Raw genomic sequence first — 14,420 nt, 5'->3', positions numbered from 1 at the left:
GCTTATTCTAGCTTAGTGTTTCTCCAGTGTCATTCTCCAACCAGTATCAGCATCACCTGGGAACTTTTTAGAAATGCAAATTCTTGGGCCCCTTTCAGACCATTGAATTTGAAACTCTGTGAGTATAGCTCAACAGTCTTTTCTTTTTTTTTTTTTTTTTTTTTTTTGACACGGAGTCTCGCTCTGTTGCCCAGGCCGGAGTTGCAGTGGTGCGATCTTGGCTCACTGCAAGCTCCGCCTCCTGGGTTCATGCCATTCTCCTGCCTCAGCCTTCTGAGGAGCTGGGACTACAGGCACCTGTCACCATGCGTGGCTAATTTTTTTGTATTTTGTTAGTAGAGACTGGGTTTCACTGTGTTAGCCAGGATGGTCTTGATCTCCTGACCTCGTGATCCGCCTTCTTTGGCCTCCTAAATGAGCAACAGTCTTTTTTTTTAAAAAGCCCTTCAAGTGCTTGTGATACATGCTGAAGTTTGAGAACCACTGGCCTAACTTCTGTCTGAATTACTTCTGACAGTTATTTTTGAATTGAGAAACTCTGGAGTCCATAGACATTAAATGAAATAGGGTTGGGTCAAGAATATGGATCTATTTCCAGTTTTAAATAAAGTATTTAAATTATATGACAGTATCTCTACTAAATACAGGTGTAAAAATTTTTAAAAAGATGTGAACAAATTTAATCTGTTCAAATATAAGATATGAATATATATGTCCATAGATCTGATAATACATTGCGATGGAGTAAAGTTTAGGAATGTATGAGTGGTTAATATTTGAAAATTAATTAGTATAATTTATATTAACAGAATAAAGAAAAGTCATGACCTTAGTGGTTGTAGAAAAAGTTGCTGGTAAAGTTTTTTTTCTTTTTTTTTGGGTTTTCTTTTTTGAGTTGGAGTCTCACTCTGTCGCCCAGGCTGGAGTGCAGTGGCGCTACCTTGGCTCACCACAACCTCTGCCTCCCAGGTTCAAGCGATTCTACTGCCTCAGCCTCCCAAGTAACTGGGATTACAGGCATGTGCCACCACACCCGGCTAATTTTTCGTATTTTCAGTACAGATGGGGTTTCACTGTGTTGGCCAGGATGGTCTTGATCTCCTGACCTCATGATCTGCCCGCGTCGGCCTCCCAAAGTGCTGGGATTACAGGCGTGAGTCACTGTGTCTGGCCTCTGGTAAAATTTAATACCAATTTATGATAAAAACTTGTAGCAAATTAGTAGAGGCAAAGTTCCTCAATGCAATAGAGCAGCCTCTCTCAATCTTCTTACTCTGGAGGAACCCTTAAGATAATTTTCAGGTCTCAGAGAACCCAGGCAAAGAATTGCTATACCTCCAGTTCACATATATTAAGCTAATCAGTAAGTTGTGGATATGATAAGTTAATAATAATTGTCAGTGCCCTTTTGACAGGAGAATATTTTTGTCTTTGCATTTATTTTGCCCAACTTATTAGCCCGCTGTTTGTGTGTGTGGTTGCTCCCTACTCCCCAGAAAGGATCTCCACTCTTATGCAAGTCAGTACTTTAGGCAGAGGAAACCTCAGTTTTTTTCTTTTTTTAAATTTTCTGCTTGATTTCTGTTTTCACCTGATCAAAGTAGGCAACTTATTCGTTCTCAGTTGGGCAGAAGCTTGAAATAAGACAGGAACCTTTACCCAGGTTCACATTTGTGTTGAAAGAGGGGGAAAGTATTGTTTAATTTTGTGTTTTAGTTCTTCCAGGTGGTTTTCGAGAATGCTTCAGAGTTGCTGGTGTCCTTCTTCACTTTCAAGCCCAAACAGCATTACAAGGTTTCCTTTGCCACATGGTTTTTCCAGAGATTCAGTTTTCCTTTGAAATCCAAATGTCTTGTCACTTGAAGTCAAAACATTTTTTTAAAACTTGTTCAACTGGTTCATATTATTTTTAAAAGTCTGCTAAGAGGCTAGCTCCTGCAGTCACTCTTCATCTTCAGAGCACTCAGTAAAGGATGGCCTACAATTTTCTTGAAAGTACTTCTGTAATTCGACTTTCAGCTTCAGCGTTCTGTTGAGAATACCTCCTATGCTGAGCCACTGGATTTCTGTATGTAGCAGGAGATTTAGGTGCTCAAGTATACTGGTCTGTGTTTAATAAAGCAAATCATTTTTAAACATCATTCAAGATTTTTTTTTAATAGTGATGGGGTCTTACTATGTTGCCAGGCTGGTCTTAAACTCCTGGCCTCAAGCAGTCCTCCTGTGTTGGTCTCCCAAAGTGCTGGGATTATAGGTGTGCGCCACTGCACCTGGCCCATTCAAGACATCTTAAATTTCATTTCCAAGGATTTTTGATGCTAGTACTGCTCTGAAAAAAGCAATGTCATGATTTTTTTTTTTTTTTTAAACAAGAGAGGTAAAACCTTGCCGTGAGCCAGCCATTAATGGGGAACATCACTGCAGATGCCAACGCAGTTTCTCTAAGATGGACTTCTTGTTTCTAGATATGAAGACACCACATTGAATATGTCATGCCCTTTGTTTATGGTAGTTTTTTTGCAGCACAAAAATTAATCTTGAAATTCAGCATTGTTTAAAAAAATTTACAAGACGTATATCGTGAAATCTGTTGGTTTGTCAGCCCGGATAAACAAGCTGTTTCTCAGTTTATTAAACAAACCTCTTAGCATCATGTGACATGTCATCAATTTGTCAACTTATCATACTGTTTGAGAGTGGAACCTTTTCAGTTTCTCATGCTGTGCATTTTACTAACTGTCATTTAACATGCTGACATGATTAGGTTCCCATCAGTGGTGTGATTCTACCCCCTATACCCCCTTTTTGGACAATAAATTCTGCTACTAATAACATGCTTTATGAGCCTTTTCACTGAATGTGATTTAAAAACAAAAACAAAAAAATGAAGAGCTTTACTCTGAGATTCCAATAAGTACCTGACTTGTCCAGTAGCTATGATTTCTGTTTCAGTGATTTTTCAGTTTTGCTGGAGTCATAAATTGTTTGCCACAGATGCTGCACATTGGAATAGGACACTTTGGATTACTAACCTAGGAAGTTCATTGATAAGTAGTTTTCACTGAAGTGTGGTGGACTGTTCTCTATTTCTTGCTGTGCTGGTGCAGTAAAATGGCCCAGAAGATTATAGTTCTTTATTACTTGCCTTATTAGAATTGTTCCTGGGCCTAGGTTTGGAATTCTCTTCTCTCATAAATTGTATCTTCAGAAATCATCACACTGGACTGTCAGACATGTGTATAAGACATAGATGCTAATATGGTATAAAACTAAAGGGAATAGTAACTGAGAAAGTTGAGAAAAATATGAAAACTTCACAATATATTTTACTTTTTTTTTTCTTTTTTGAGACAGAGTTTCACTCTGTCATCAGGAATGGAGTGCAGTGGCGTGATCTCGGCTCACTGCAACCTCCGCCTCTCGGGTTCAAGCGATTCTCCTGCTTCAGCCTCCCGAGTAGCTGGGACTACAGGTGTGTGCCACCACGCACGGCTAAATTTTGTATTTTTAGTAGAGACAGGGTTTCATCATGTTGGCCAGGATGGTCTCGATCTCTTGACCTTGTGATCTGCCCACCTTGGCCTCCGAAAGTGGTGGGATTACAGGCGTGAGCCACCACGCCTGGCTACATTTTACTTTTATTGCTACATAATCCATGTTTTGCAACATTTCAGAGTGGTAAGAGGCAGTTGAATCTTGGTGTGTAAACATTCCTTGTTTAGAATGAATGTTTTCTTTAGATTTTCTGTTATACCAGTAGAGCTTGTTTGGTCCTGTAAGTCAGTGGCACTGTGTGAGGGAAGGTGGGAGGATGTAATTTGGGAAGGGAGCTGCTGACATTGTCAGCCTACTGTGCTTTTGTTTGTGCCATATAGAGCTTACCAATTATCAGTGGCCTAACTGCCCCTGTTGCATCAAAAACGGATAGTGGCAGGCTGGGCACGGTGACTCACGCCTGTAATCCCAGCACTTTGGGAGGCCGAGGCGGGTGGATGACTTGAGGTCAGGAGTTTGAGACCAGTCTGGCCAACATGGCGAAACCGCGTCTCTACTAAAAATACAAAAATTACCTGGGTGTGGTGGTGCATGCCTGTAGTCCCAGCTGCTTGGGAGGCTGAGGCACAGGAATCGTTTGAACCCGAAAGGTGGAGGTTGCAGTGAGCCGAGATCGTGCCACTGTACTCCTACCTGGACAACAGAGTGAGACCCTGTCCCTTAAGAAACAAACAAACAAAAACAGATAGTGCCCTCAGCAAAGTGAACATAGCCCTCGTTGCACACTACCACATGGTGCTAAAAGATTCCTTATGAAACCATTAGTTTGGCTGTTCAGTAGTTGCCTGTTACTGTGAGCACTAGCATCACATGGTGTAAGAAGTTAAAAAAACGTTTATTTTTTAAAATCACAATTTCTTGTGAAACCCTAGGGTTTTGTGGAATGCTGGTTGAGAAACCCAGTGGTAGGAGGGTAACTACAAAAACCTAGATTTAACATCAAACTTAACGATGAAATAGCAAATGTGTTTTCTTTAGGTCAAAAAAGACAAGGATACCAATTGTTAGAACTTTTGTTCTGTATTGTACTGGAAGTTTAAGGAAGTAGTAACATAAAAATTGGAAAGGAAGAAGTAAAACCATAGATGACGTGATTAAGTATGTAGAAAAGCTAGAAGAATCTGGGAACTACTGGAATTAATAGGTAAATTCAATAAGGTTACCAAATAAAGATCAATCTACAAAAATCAATTTCTACAAATTTACAATAAAAAAATAAGAAAGTGAAATAAAATACGAAAGGCAGCACACCAAAACTCATCCACTAATTAGGAAGAAATTTAACAAAGATGTTTTCTTTGCTGAAAACGAAATCAAGTCTTTAGTTGTAGGGCATTATTTATGCACTCTCTATAAGCACTGTTTCATTTTTCTTTTTAATTCCTGATCTGTGAGGAAGGGATTTGCAGTTTCTCTTGATCTTTTGTTGCGCATCACTCATTTTGATCCAGTAGCTTCCCCTTGGCAACTTGATAGCTGCATTTTTGGCTTTTCTGTTTACAAAGCTCAGTGAAGATGGTTAGGCTTTCATACATTGATTATTACTTCTGTCATTGATTTTGTTCTGATTCCAATAATTCCATTTATTTTTAATTTAAAAACAGTAATACAAGGCTAGTAATTTTTTTTATTTTTCTTGAGCGGTAGTCTTCTTGGCTTATATTTTCAGGTTAGGTTGGCCTTTTGGTACTTTTGTGTTTGATTGTAATGGGGGAAAAAATGTAAAGGAAACAAAGGAACATAGATCAAATTTAGATCTATGATAATAGAGAATATGGAATAATATTTTGAAAGGCTCATACTGGCTGTCCTTAGACAAGTAAAACTACACTAACCTCCATTATTCCTTCTAGTTTAGGCTATGTGCTTCCAGCTCCATATATCCAAAAGTCTACTGCACTGCTCTCCTCCATCTTTTCTTAGCTACCTCTTTTTTTTTTTTTTTTTTTTGAGACGTAATATCACTCTTTCCCAGGCTGGAGTGCAGTAGTGCAATCTCGGCTCACTGGAACCTCTGCCTGCGGAGCTCAAGTGATTCTTCTGCCTCAGCCTCTTGAGTAGCTGGGTTTACAGGTGTGTGCCACCACGCCTGGCTAATTTTTATGTTCTTAGTGGAGTTGAGGTTTCATCATGTTGGCCAGGCTGGTCTTGAGCTACTGATCTCAAGTGATCCACCCGCCTCAGCCTCCCCAAGTGCTGGGATTACAGATGTGAGCCACTGTGCCCAGCTTGGCTAACTCTATTAAAATTTTCTTAGCTAACTCTTTGTACATATACTAGTGTATTACCATACCAATACATTGTATATGTTATAAGCTTACACAGAAATAAGAAATGAAAAAGAGATAAAAAGTAAAATATACTATTTTAAAATAATTTTTTAAAACAGTATAAGAAGCTCTTTTCCTGACTGAAAGCAGTATGATTGAATGAGTGCTGTGTCAAGCATCTTCATTTAGCCTTTTCTTACAAAGCGATGAAGGTCTCATTTTAAGTTTAATTTGTTTGGAACCTTGGTTTTAATTGATGTCTTAGCAATAAAGACCCTTACAAAGATTTAGAGATCTCAAAGGAATGAATGTGTGTATGTATATGTTTGTGAATATATGTTATATGTGTGCGTGTATATATATATAAAAGTTTCCTATTGCTGCTGTAAATTACCACAAATTTAGTGGCTTAAAACAACACAAATTGGTTCTCTTCCAGTTTTGGAAGTCAGAGGTCCAAAAGGCAGACTCATTGGGCTAAAGTCAGAGTATAGGCAGGTTTGGTTCCTTCTGGAGGCTTCAAGGGGAGCATCCCTTCCCTCTGTCAGTTTCTAGAGGCCACCTGCATTCCCTGACTCATAGTCCTTCCTCCAACCTCTCCTGTTGTCACATCTCTTGCTATTCACTTGGACTCTCGTGCCTCCCTCTTTCCCTTTTAAGGGACACCTGGAAATCTGCAATAATGTCTCCTATTTAAGGATCCTTGGTTTAATCATGCCAATGAAGTCCCTTTTGTCATGCAAGGTAACACAGCCACAGATTGATTTGGATGTGTATGTTTTTGGAGGGAGGGTATGCATTATTCATTTGGGGGTTATAAATCATTGTTAGAAAATTATGACACTGATTTTTTTAATCCCGACAATTTGGCTAGTAAACTCCCATTTAAAAAAAATATGTCGGTGGCTCAAGCCTGTAATCCCAGCACTTTGGGAGGCCGAGACGGGCGTATCACGAGGTCAGGAGATCGAGACCATCCTGGCTAACACGGTGAAACCCCGTCTCTACTAAAAAATACAAAAGCTAGCCGGGTGAGGTGGTGGGCGCCTGTAGTCCCAGCTACTCGGGAGGCTGAGGCAGGAGAATGGCGTAAACCCGGGAGGCAGAGCTTGTAGTGAGCCGAGACTCTGTCTCAAAATAAAAAAAAAAAAGTCAGTTTGGCCGGGCGCAGCAGCTCATGCCTGTAATCTCAGCACTATGGGAGGCTGAGGTGGGCAGATCACGAGGTCAGGAGTTTGAGACCAGCCTTACCAACATGGTGAAACCCCGTCTCTACTAAAAATACAAAAATTAGCCAGGCGTGGTGGTGCGCGCCTATAGTCCCAGCTACTCAGGAGACTGAGGCAGGAGAATCGCTTGAACCAGGGAGATGAAGGTTGCCGTGAGCCAAGATCGTGCCATTGTACTCCGGCCTGGGCAACAAGAGCAAAACTCCGTCTCAAAAAAAAAAGTCAGTTTATGCAAAATATATCAAAATGGATTATAATTTTTTTTTTTTTTTTTTTTTTTTTGAGACGGAGCCTCACTCTGTTGCCTGGGCTGGAGTGCGGTGGCCGGATCTCAGCTCACTGCAAGCTCCGCCTCCCGGGTTCACGCCATTCTCCTGTCTCAGCCTCCCGAGTAGCTGGGACTACAGGCGCCCACCACCTCGCCCGGCTACTTTTTTGTAGTTTTTAGTAGAGACAGGGTTTCACCGTGTTAGCCAGGATGGTCTCGATCTCCTGACCTCGTAATCCGCCTGTCTCGGCCTCCCAAAGTGCTGGGATTACAGGCTTGAGCCACCGCGCCCGGCCGGATTATAATTTTGATTTTAAACTCAGAAAGGTTTTGTCTGGAAGACTTTTTTAAAAATTACAAAACAGCACTCAAAGTACTATAAAACTATCGAAGTAGACTGGGCACAGTGGCTCACGCCTGTAATCCCAGCACTTTGGGAGGCTGAGGCAGGTGGATCATGAGGTCAGGAGATTGAGACCATCCTGGACAACATGGTGAAACCTTGTCTCTACTAAAAATACAAGAATTAGCCTGGTGTGGTGGCATGCGCCATAGTCTCAGCTACTTGGAGGCTGAGGCAGGAGGATCACTTGAACCTGGGAGGTGGAGGTTGCAGTGACCCAAGATCGCGCCACTGCACTCCAGCCTGGCGACAGGGCGAGACTCCATCTCAAAGAAAATAGTAAGTTTAGAAAATAGTTTATCAAATTTTTAAGATGTGCAGATATGACAGTTTTTATTCTTATACCTTTTAAACTCAGAAATCACATAATGATGGAAATACTTCCCGGTCTTTTTCAAAATGCTCTTTCCATGGCATGAATTTATTTCAAAAAGCAGTTACTTTTACACATCATTAAATGCCGGCTTTACTTTGAAGGAACAGATGGCTTATTTTAATTATTTTTAAAATAATTGTTAGCAAACTATAAATAGCTGCTATAATCGTAGAATATTGAGCAGATTTGAAACATTTTGCCTTTTTGTAAGGAGAAATTTGTAATTCATTTCTTACAGCTTTGTGAAACCATTGTAAAATGTCTACCTTTGAAAGGTCTTTAAAAAAAAAATTCGCCACAATCCATCTGATAGCAGGCCAGTCTCACTGTGTTGCGGAATCCTGAAAGTGAAGGAATGAGTGAGGCCACGCCTGCTGGGCCCTTTGTCATGTCCCAGGCCTGCCTCAGGATTCCTCCATGCACATCACAATTGGAAATGTGGATGCCCTGACATGAAGTGAAGGAGCCGCTCTTGTCAGTCCATATATTCACTATTAGTAAAGCATAACTTTTTTTTTCTCCCCCAAGACAGAGTGTTGCTCTGTTGCCCAGGCTGGAGTGCAGTAGCGCAGTCTCGGCTCACCGCAACCTCTGCCTTCTCGGTTTAAGTGATTCTCCTGCCTCAGCCTCCTGAGTAGCTGGGATTACAGGTGTGTGCCACCTTGTGCGGCTAATTTTTTGTATTTTTAGTAGAGATGGGTTTCACTATGTTGGTCAGGCTGGTCTTGAATTCCTGACCTCATGATCCACCCGCCTTGGCCTCCCAAAGTGCTGGGATTACAGGCGTGAGCCACTGCGCCCAGCCTAAGTAAAGCATAACATTTAAATGGAAATTAAAAACAATTTTAATAAGCGTTCTTAAGAATCATCCTGAGGTACCCACTTTTGTGCCCCTGGGGTGTGTACACCTCATGTAGGAGACCACTGTGCTGTACTGTAGCTGCCTGGCGTTTCCCTGTATTCTAGTTATCATGTCATCATTCAAGGTCTGTCCAGTTTTCTCTTTCATTTCTTCTGATTGAGGATGTTTTCCTGACAGATAGTTGTATACTTAGCTTTTTTTTTTTTTGAGACAAGATCTGGCTCTGTCACCCAGGCTGGAATGCAGTGGTATGACCACAGCTCACTTGCAGCATCTGCCTCCTGGGCTCAAGCAGTCATTCCACCTCAGCCTCCCAAGTAACTGGGATATAGGCGCGTGCTACCACACCTGATTAATTTTTGTGTATATGCATATTTTTTGGTAGAGTTGGAGTTTCGCCATGTTGTCCAGGCTGGTCTCAATTTCCTGGGTTCAAGCAACCTGCCAACTTGAACCTTCCAATTTGCTGCGATTCAGGTGTGAGCCACTATGCCTGACCATATCTAACTTTGTAGCTTGTATGTTTAGCTTCTCCCCTCTATTGGGAGCTCTTAAAGGCAGAAGTAGTTTGCATTTTATTGTATGTCTCATTGCAGTACTCTCAGCACATAATAGTTACCACTAAATATTTGAATGAATAAGTGAATGAATTAACAGCAAATGCTCAATGAATGGTTCTTTTGTGTGGTGTGTTAGGCTTATGTCGCTATCTGCTGTCTGTACCTTCTAGTTTGGAGAAGTGGTTATTTAGTGTTCCAGGGCCTGCCTGAAGCCCAATGAGGTTCAGTAACCTGTTCAATGTGAGGGAACTTGGAGCCTGGGTGTTTTTTTTTTTTTTCTTTTGAAGAGTTATTTTTGTTTTGGATAAATGACATATCTTTTTGTACAAGAAGTAAAGTATAATAAGGTATAATGAAGGAGTCTTGTTCTCACCTGTCTTGCCACTCATTTTCTCCCCTCTTGTGCTTCCTACAGGTAACCTCTTTTGTTTCTTGTGACTTTTTCAGTGGTTCTTTATGCAGAAACAAAGTTCAAATGTATACTTATTTCTGCCCTTCCCTGTATACAAGGTTTCATAGTGTGTATGTTTTTTAACATACATATTTTTTTCTTATTTAAAAATACTTTATTTTTTAGAGGAGTTTTAGGTTCACAGCAAAATTGAGTGGAAAATACAGAATTCTCATCCATTCCCCTCCCATCCCCCCGCCCCCCATGGCTTCCTCCACTATCAGCATCCTGCACCAGAAGAGTACATTTGTGACAGTTGATGAACCTACGTTGACAAATGACCACTCTAAGTTCATAGTTTACATGAGTTCATTCACTCTTAGTGGTGTTCTTTCTGTGGGTTTGGACAAATGTGTAATGGCCTATGTCCACCACTATAGTTCTCAGGGCTCTGCTTGTTCATCCTTCTCTCCCCTGCAACCCTTGGCAGCCACTAAACTTTTTTTAATTTTTAAATTTTTATTTATTTATTTATTTTTGAGACAGAGTCTTGCTCTGTTGCCAGGCTGGAATGCAGTGGCTTGATCTTGGCTCACTGCAACCTCCGCCTCCCGGGTTTAAGTGGTTCCCCTGCCTCAGTCTCCTGAGTAGCTGAGACTACAGGCACGTGCCACCATGTCCAGCTAATTTTTTGTATTTTAGTAGAGATGAGGTTTCACCATGTTGGCCAGGATGGTCTCAATCTCCTGACCTTGTGATCCTCCCGCCTCGGCCTCCCAAAGTGCTGGATTACAGGTGTGAGCCACTGCATCTGGCCTGCAGCCACTAAACTTTTTATTGTCTCCGTGGTTTTTGTCTTTTCCAGAATGTCAGTAGTTGGAGCCATACAGTATGTAGCCTTTTCAGATTGGCTTCTTTCCCTTAGTAATACGTATTTAAGGTTTCTCCATATTTTTTTCATAGCTTGATAGCTCATTTCGTTTTAGCTCTGGATAGTATTCCATTGTCTGGATATACCACGGTTTATTTACCCACTCAGCTACTGAAGGACATCTTGGTTGCTTCCAGCTTTTGGCAATTATGGATAAAGCTGTAATAAGCATCCTTAATGGATTTTTGTATGTACATAATTTTTTGGCTCATTTGGGTAAATACCAAGGATCATGATTGCTAGATTCATCAAATGGTAAGAGTGTATTTAGTGTTGTAAGAAACTGCTGAACTGTCTTCCACAGTGGCTGTGCCATTTTGCATACTCTTCCTGTTCCTTTGCATCTGCTCTAGCTTTTGGTATCTACGTGTGTGTGTGTGTGTGTGTGTTCATTGGATAGGCATGATACATACGTGTTTTAACTTATTACTTTGTCCTGGACATCTTTTCAAATTAGCACATAGAGAAATTTTACATTTACTTTGTGAACATCAGTATAGTGGAATGGATGTGCTGTGGTTAATCTATCTTCTGATTATGGACACTTGGGTTATTTCTAGTATTTTCTTTTTATAAACAATGCTTCAGTGACCATAAGTCACTTTTCTTTTCTTTTCTTTTTCTTTTTTTTTTTAAATTTGAGTTGGAGTCTTGCTCTGTCACCCGGGCTGGAGTGCAGTGGCGTGATCTCAGCTCACTGCAAGCTCCACCTCCCGAGTTCACGCCATTCTCCTGCCTCAGCTTCCCAAGTAGCTGGGACTACAGGCACCCACCACCATGCCTGGCTAATTTTTTATATTTTTAGTAGAGATGGGGTTTCACCGTGTTAGCCAGGACGGTCTTGATCTCATGACATCGTGATCCGCCTGCCTTGGACTCCCAAAGTGCTGGGATTACAGGCGTGAGCCACTGCGCCCGGCCCATAAGTCATTTTTCTATGTGGTACTGGTATTTCTGTAGGATAAGTTTCTAGAAATAGGATTGTTTGGTGAAAGTTGAGTATCTTTTCCTGTGTTTAAGGTCATTTTTGTAATCTGTACGTTTCTGTCTTTGGGTCATTTTCTGTTAGTTTTTTTTTTTTTTTTTTTTTTTTTTGAGATCTTGCTCTGTCTCCCAGGCTAGAGTGCAGTGGCATGATCTCAGCTCTCTGCAGCCTCCTCCTCCGAGGTTCAAGTGATTCTCCTGTCTCAGCCTCCCAAGTAACTGGGATTACAAGCATGCACCACCATGCACGGCTGATTTTTTTATTTTTAGTAGACATGGGGTTTCACCATGTTGGTCAGGCTGGTCTCGAATGCCTGACGTGAAGTGATCCCACCTGCCTCAGCCCCACAAAGTGCTGGGATTACAGCCGTGAGCCACCATGCCTGGCCTATTTGTTAGGTTTTTGAAGCTCTTGAAATGTTAGGAAGAATTAGCTCTTGGTGATATGAGTTGCATATATTTTTTGTCAGTTTATCTTTTTATTTTATAGAGCAATGAGTTTCAACTCCGTTCTGATTTCATAGTCTGTGGCTCTTCGTCACTATAATTATACTACCTGGAATAATACATGTTTTTCATTCCTGAAGATTTATGTACATGTAACTATGATTTAATGCATCTAGCATTTTAAAACTGTCTTCTAATAACAGTTTCTTCACTTGATAGACACGGCATCAGCGAGGAGATACGCATCCTCTAACCTTAGATGAAATTTTGGATGAAACACAACATTTAGATATTGGACTCAAGCAGAAACAATGGCTAATGACTGAGGTAAGAATTTAGTTGATTATCAAGAGAGATTTCCTGTAACTAGAATTTTTTTTTTTTTAGGCAGTCTTGCTCAGGCTGGAGTGCAGTGGTGTGATCTCAGCTCACTACTGACTCGGCCTACCGAGTAGTTGGGATTGCAGGCATGCGCCACAATGCCAGGCTAATTTTTGTGTTTTCAGTAGAGATGGGGTTTCACCATGTTGGCCAGGCTGATGTTGAACTCCTGACCTCAAGTGATTGGCCCACCTTGACTTCCCAGAGTGCTGGGGTTATAGGCGTGAGCCACCGCGCCTTGCCTAGAATTTTTTAATATGGTGAAATCTGATAATGCTTTTTACTTTTTCTTAAAAGAAATGTTGTAGGGTCTTTGTTTTTTGAATGTACACATTTGTAAGATTGATTTGTTGGTTTTCACTTAATTTTATGTATCTATTTCAAAATGTTAAAGGTAAGACTTCTGTGTAAAAGTTGTAAAGAAGTCATTGTACCAGTTCCACTTATGTTTTTACAGATTAATTAATGCTTATTTTGTATTGCCAGATTTATAATTTGTATGCTTGTAAATTGAATTGTTTTTGTTTTAGAAAATTTAAAGCATAAGATACTGCAAGAATAGGAAGATATTTTGTTGCACAATTACTGCTATTATGGCTTGATGTGGAAAAAAGTCGTGAATGCTGTGTATGAACACACACCATTTGAAGAAACCCCAGCACAGTCAGTGACCATGCTAATTTGGAAATAAATAGCATTTAAAAATTCAGATGTTCACTGCTTTTGAATTTAAATACGAAGTGAAAACTAAGAAGACTACTTTCTAGGACCAGAGAGAGATTCTAGAAACCAAATGTAAAATTCCTGACATATAATTCATTTATTTTTTTACCACGCAAAATATAGGTCTTGACTTTTATAATGTAGCATGACCATTAATTAGCATAATTGTAGCTCATTGTATTAGTGATATACAAACAATGGTAATCCACATTTAAATTTGCTGGTTTAGCTAACCTTGAGAGTTCATAGACTACCAACATATAGTTAACAATGACTTTGATCATTTTACTATTCTATTCTCCCTTTTTTCTTCTTCCTGTGTTTCTTCTCTCTCTCCTTTCAGGGTCAGGCTGGCAGCTGCAGAAGAAAATATATAGGGTTGCTCTTTTTGAAGAGCTTTCCTTCTGATACTAGCTGTACAACAGAACTGACTAGAAACATAATTATATTCAGTAATTCCTGCATTCCTACTCAGTTTCATTCTCAAGCTGACATAGGTAAAGTTCTTGTATGCACTAGTCTGGTCCTTTTCAGTTCGTTACACAGCTGCCAGTGCCAGTTGATAGCAGATGGGGAAGACCATTGACTAGTACGGGTAATGTCTCTCACTTTGTAATGCCAATATGTGATAAGCTATACTTTGCAGGCAGAGTGGGCACTACTCAGTTCACTAGGTGTTTTATTGATTCCTACCCATTTTGACTTCTAGAAGAATATGGATTCAGCTTTTTTCAAAGTAGTTGTGATAAAATAGTTTATTTCTCTTCAAAGAATTTATGTAAATAAAACACAGTTTCTTTTATAAAAAGTGAACACCATGCTGATCTACTCTTCTGGAATCCTGGATGTCCAGGATTTTAGGCCTGCCAGTTTGTGTTCATAAAGTACTTTTAATTTGCCACTGTATTGGCTAGTGTTGTATTTTAAAATAATTAGTAGAATTAAGAATGTATATATGGGCTGGGCGCAGTGGCTCATGCCTATAATCCCAGAACTTTGGGAGGCCGAGGCAGGTGGATCACCTGAGGTCAGAAGTTCAA

General features: G+C 40.4%; 1 protein-coding gene across 3 annotated transcripts in view; it reads left to right on the top strand.

Moving 5' to 3' along the window:
• Positions 1-14,420, top strand: part of GTF2E2 (general transcription factor IIE subunit 2) — an 83,687-nt gene that overhangs the window by 31,089 nt on the left and 38,178 nt on the right. For all 3 annotated transcript variants that reach the window (XM_025394874.1, XM_025394875.1, XM_025394876.1), the window contains exon 4: positions 12,496-12,603. In XM_025394874.1, coding sequence (XP_025250659.1) covers positions 12,496-12,603 — 108 coding nt within the window. The remainder of the gene's footprint in view (positions 1-12,495; positions 12,604-14,420) is intronic.

Source organism: Theropithecus gelada, chromosome 8 (genome assembly GCF_003255815.1).
Source record: "Theropithecus gelada isolate Dixy chromosome 8, Tgel_1.0, whole genome shotgun sequence".
Lineage (NCBI taxonomy): Eukaryota > Metazoa > Chordata > Mammalia > Primates > Cercopithecidae > Theropithecus > Theropithecus gelada.
The sequence above is the reverse complement of the archived record's forward strand: the minus strand, read 5'-3'. Positions and strand labels throughout refer to the sequence as shown.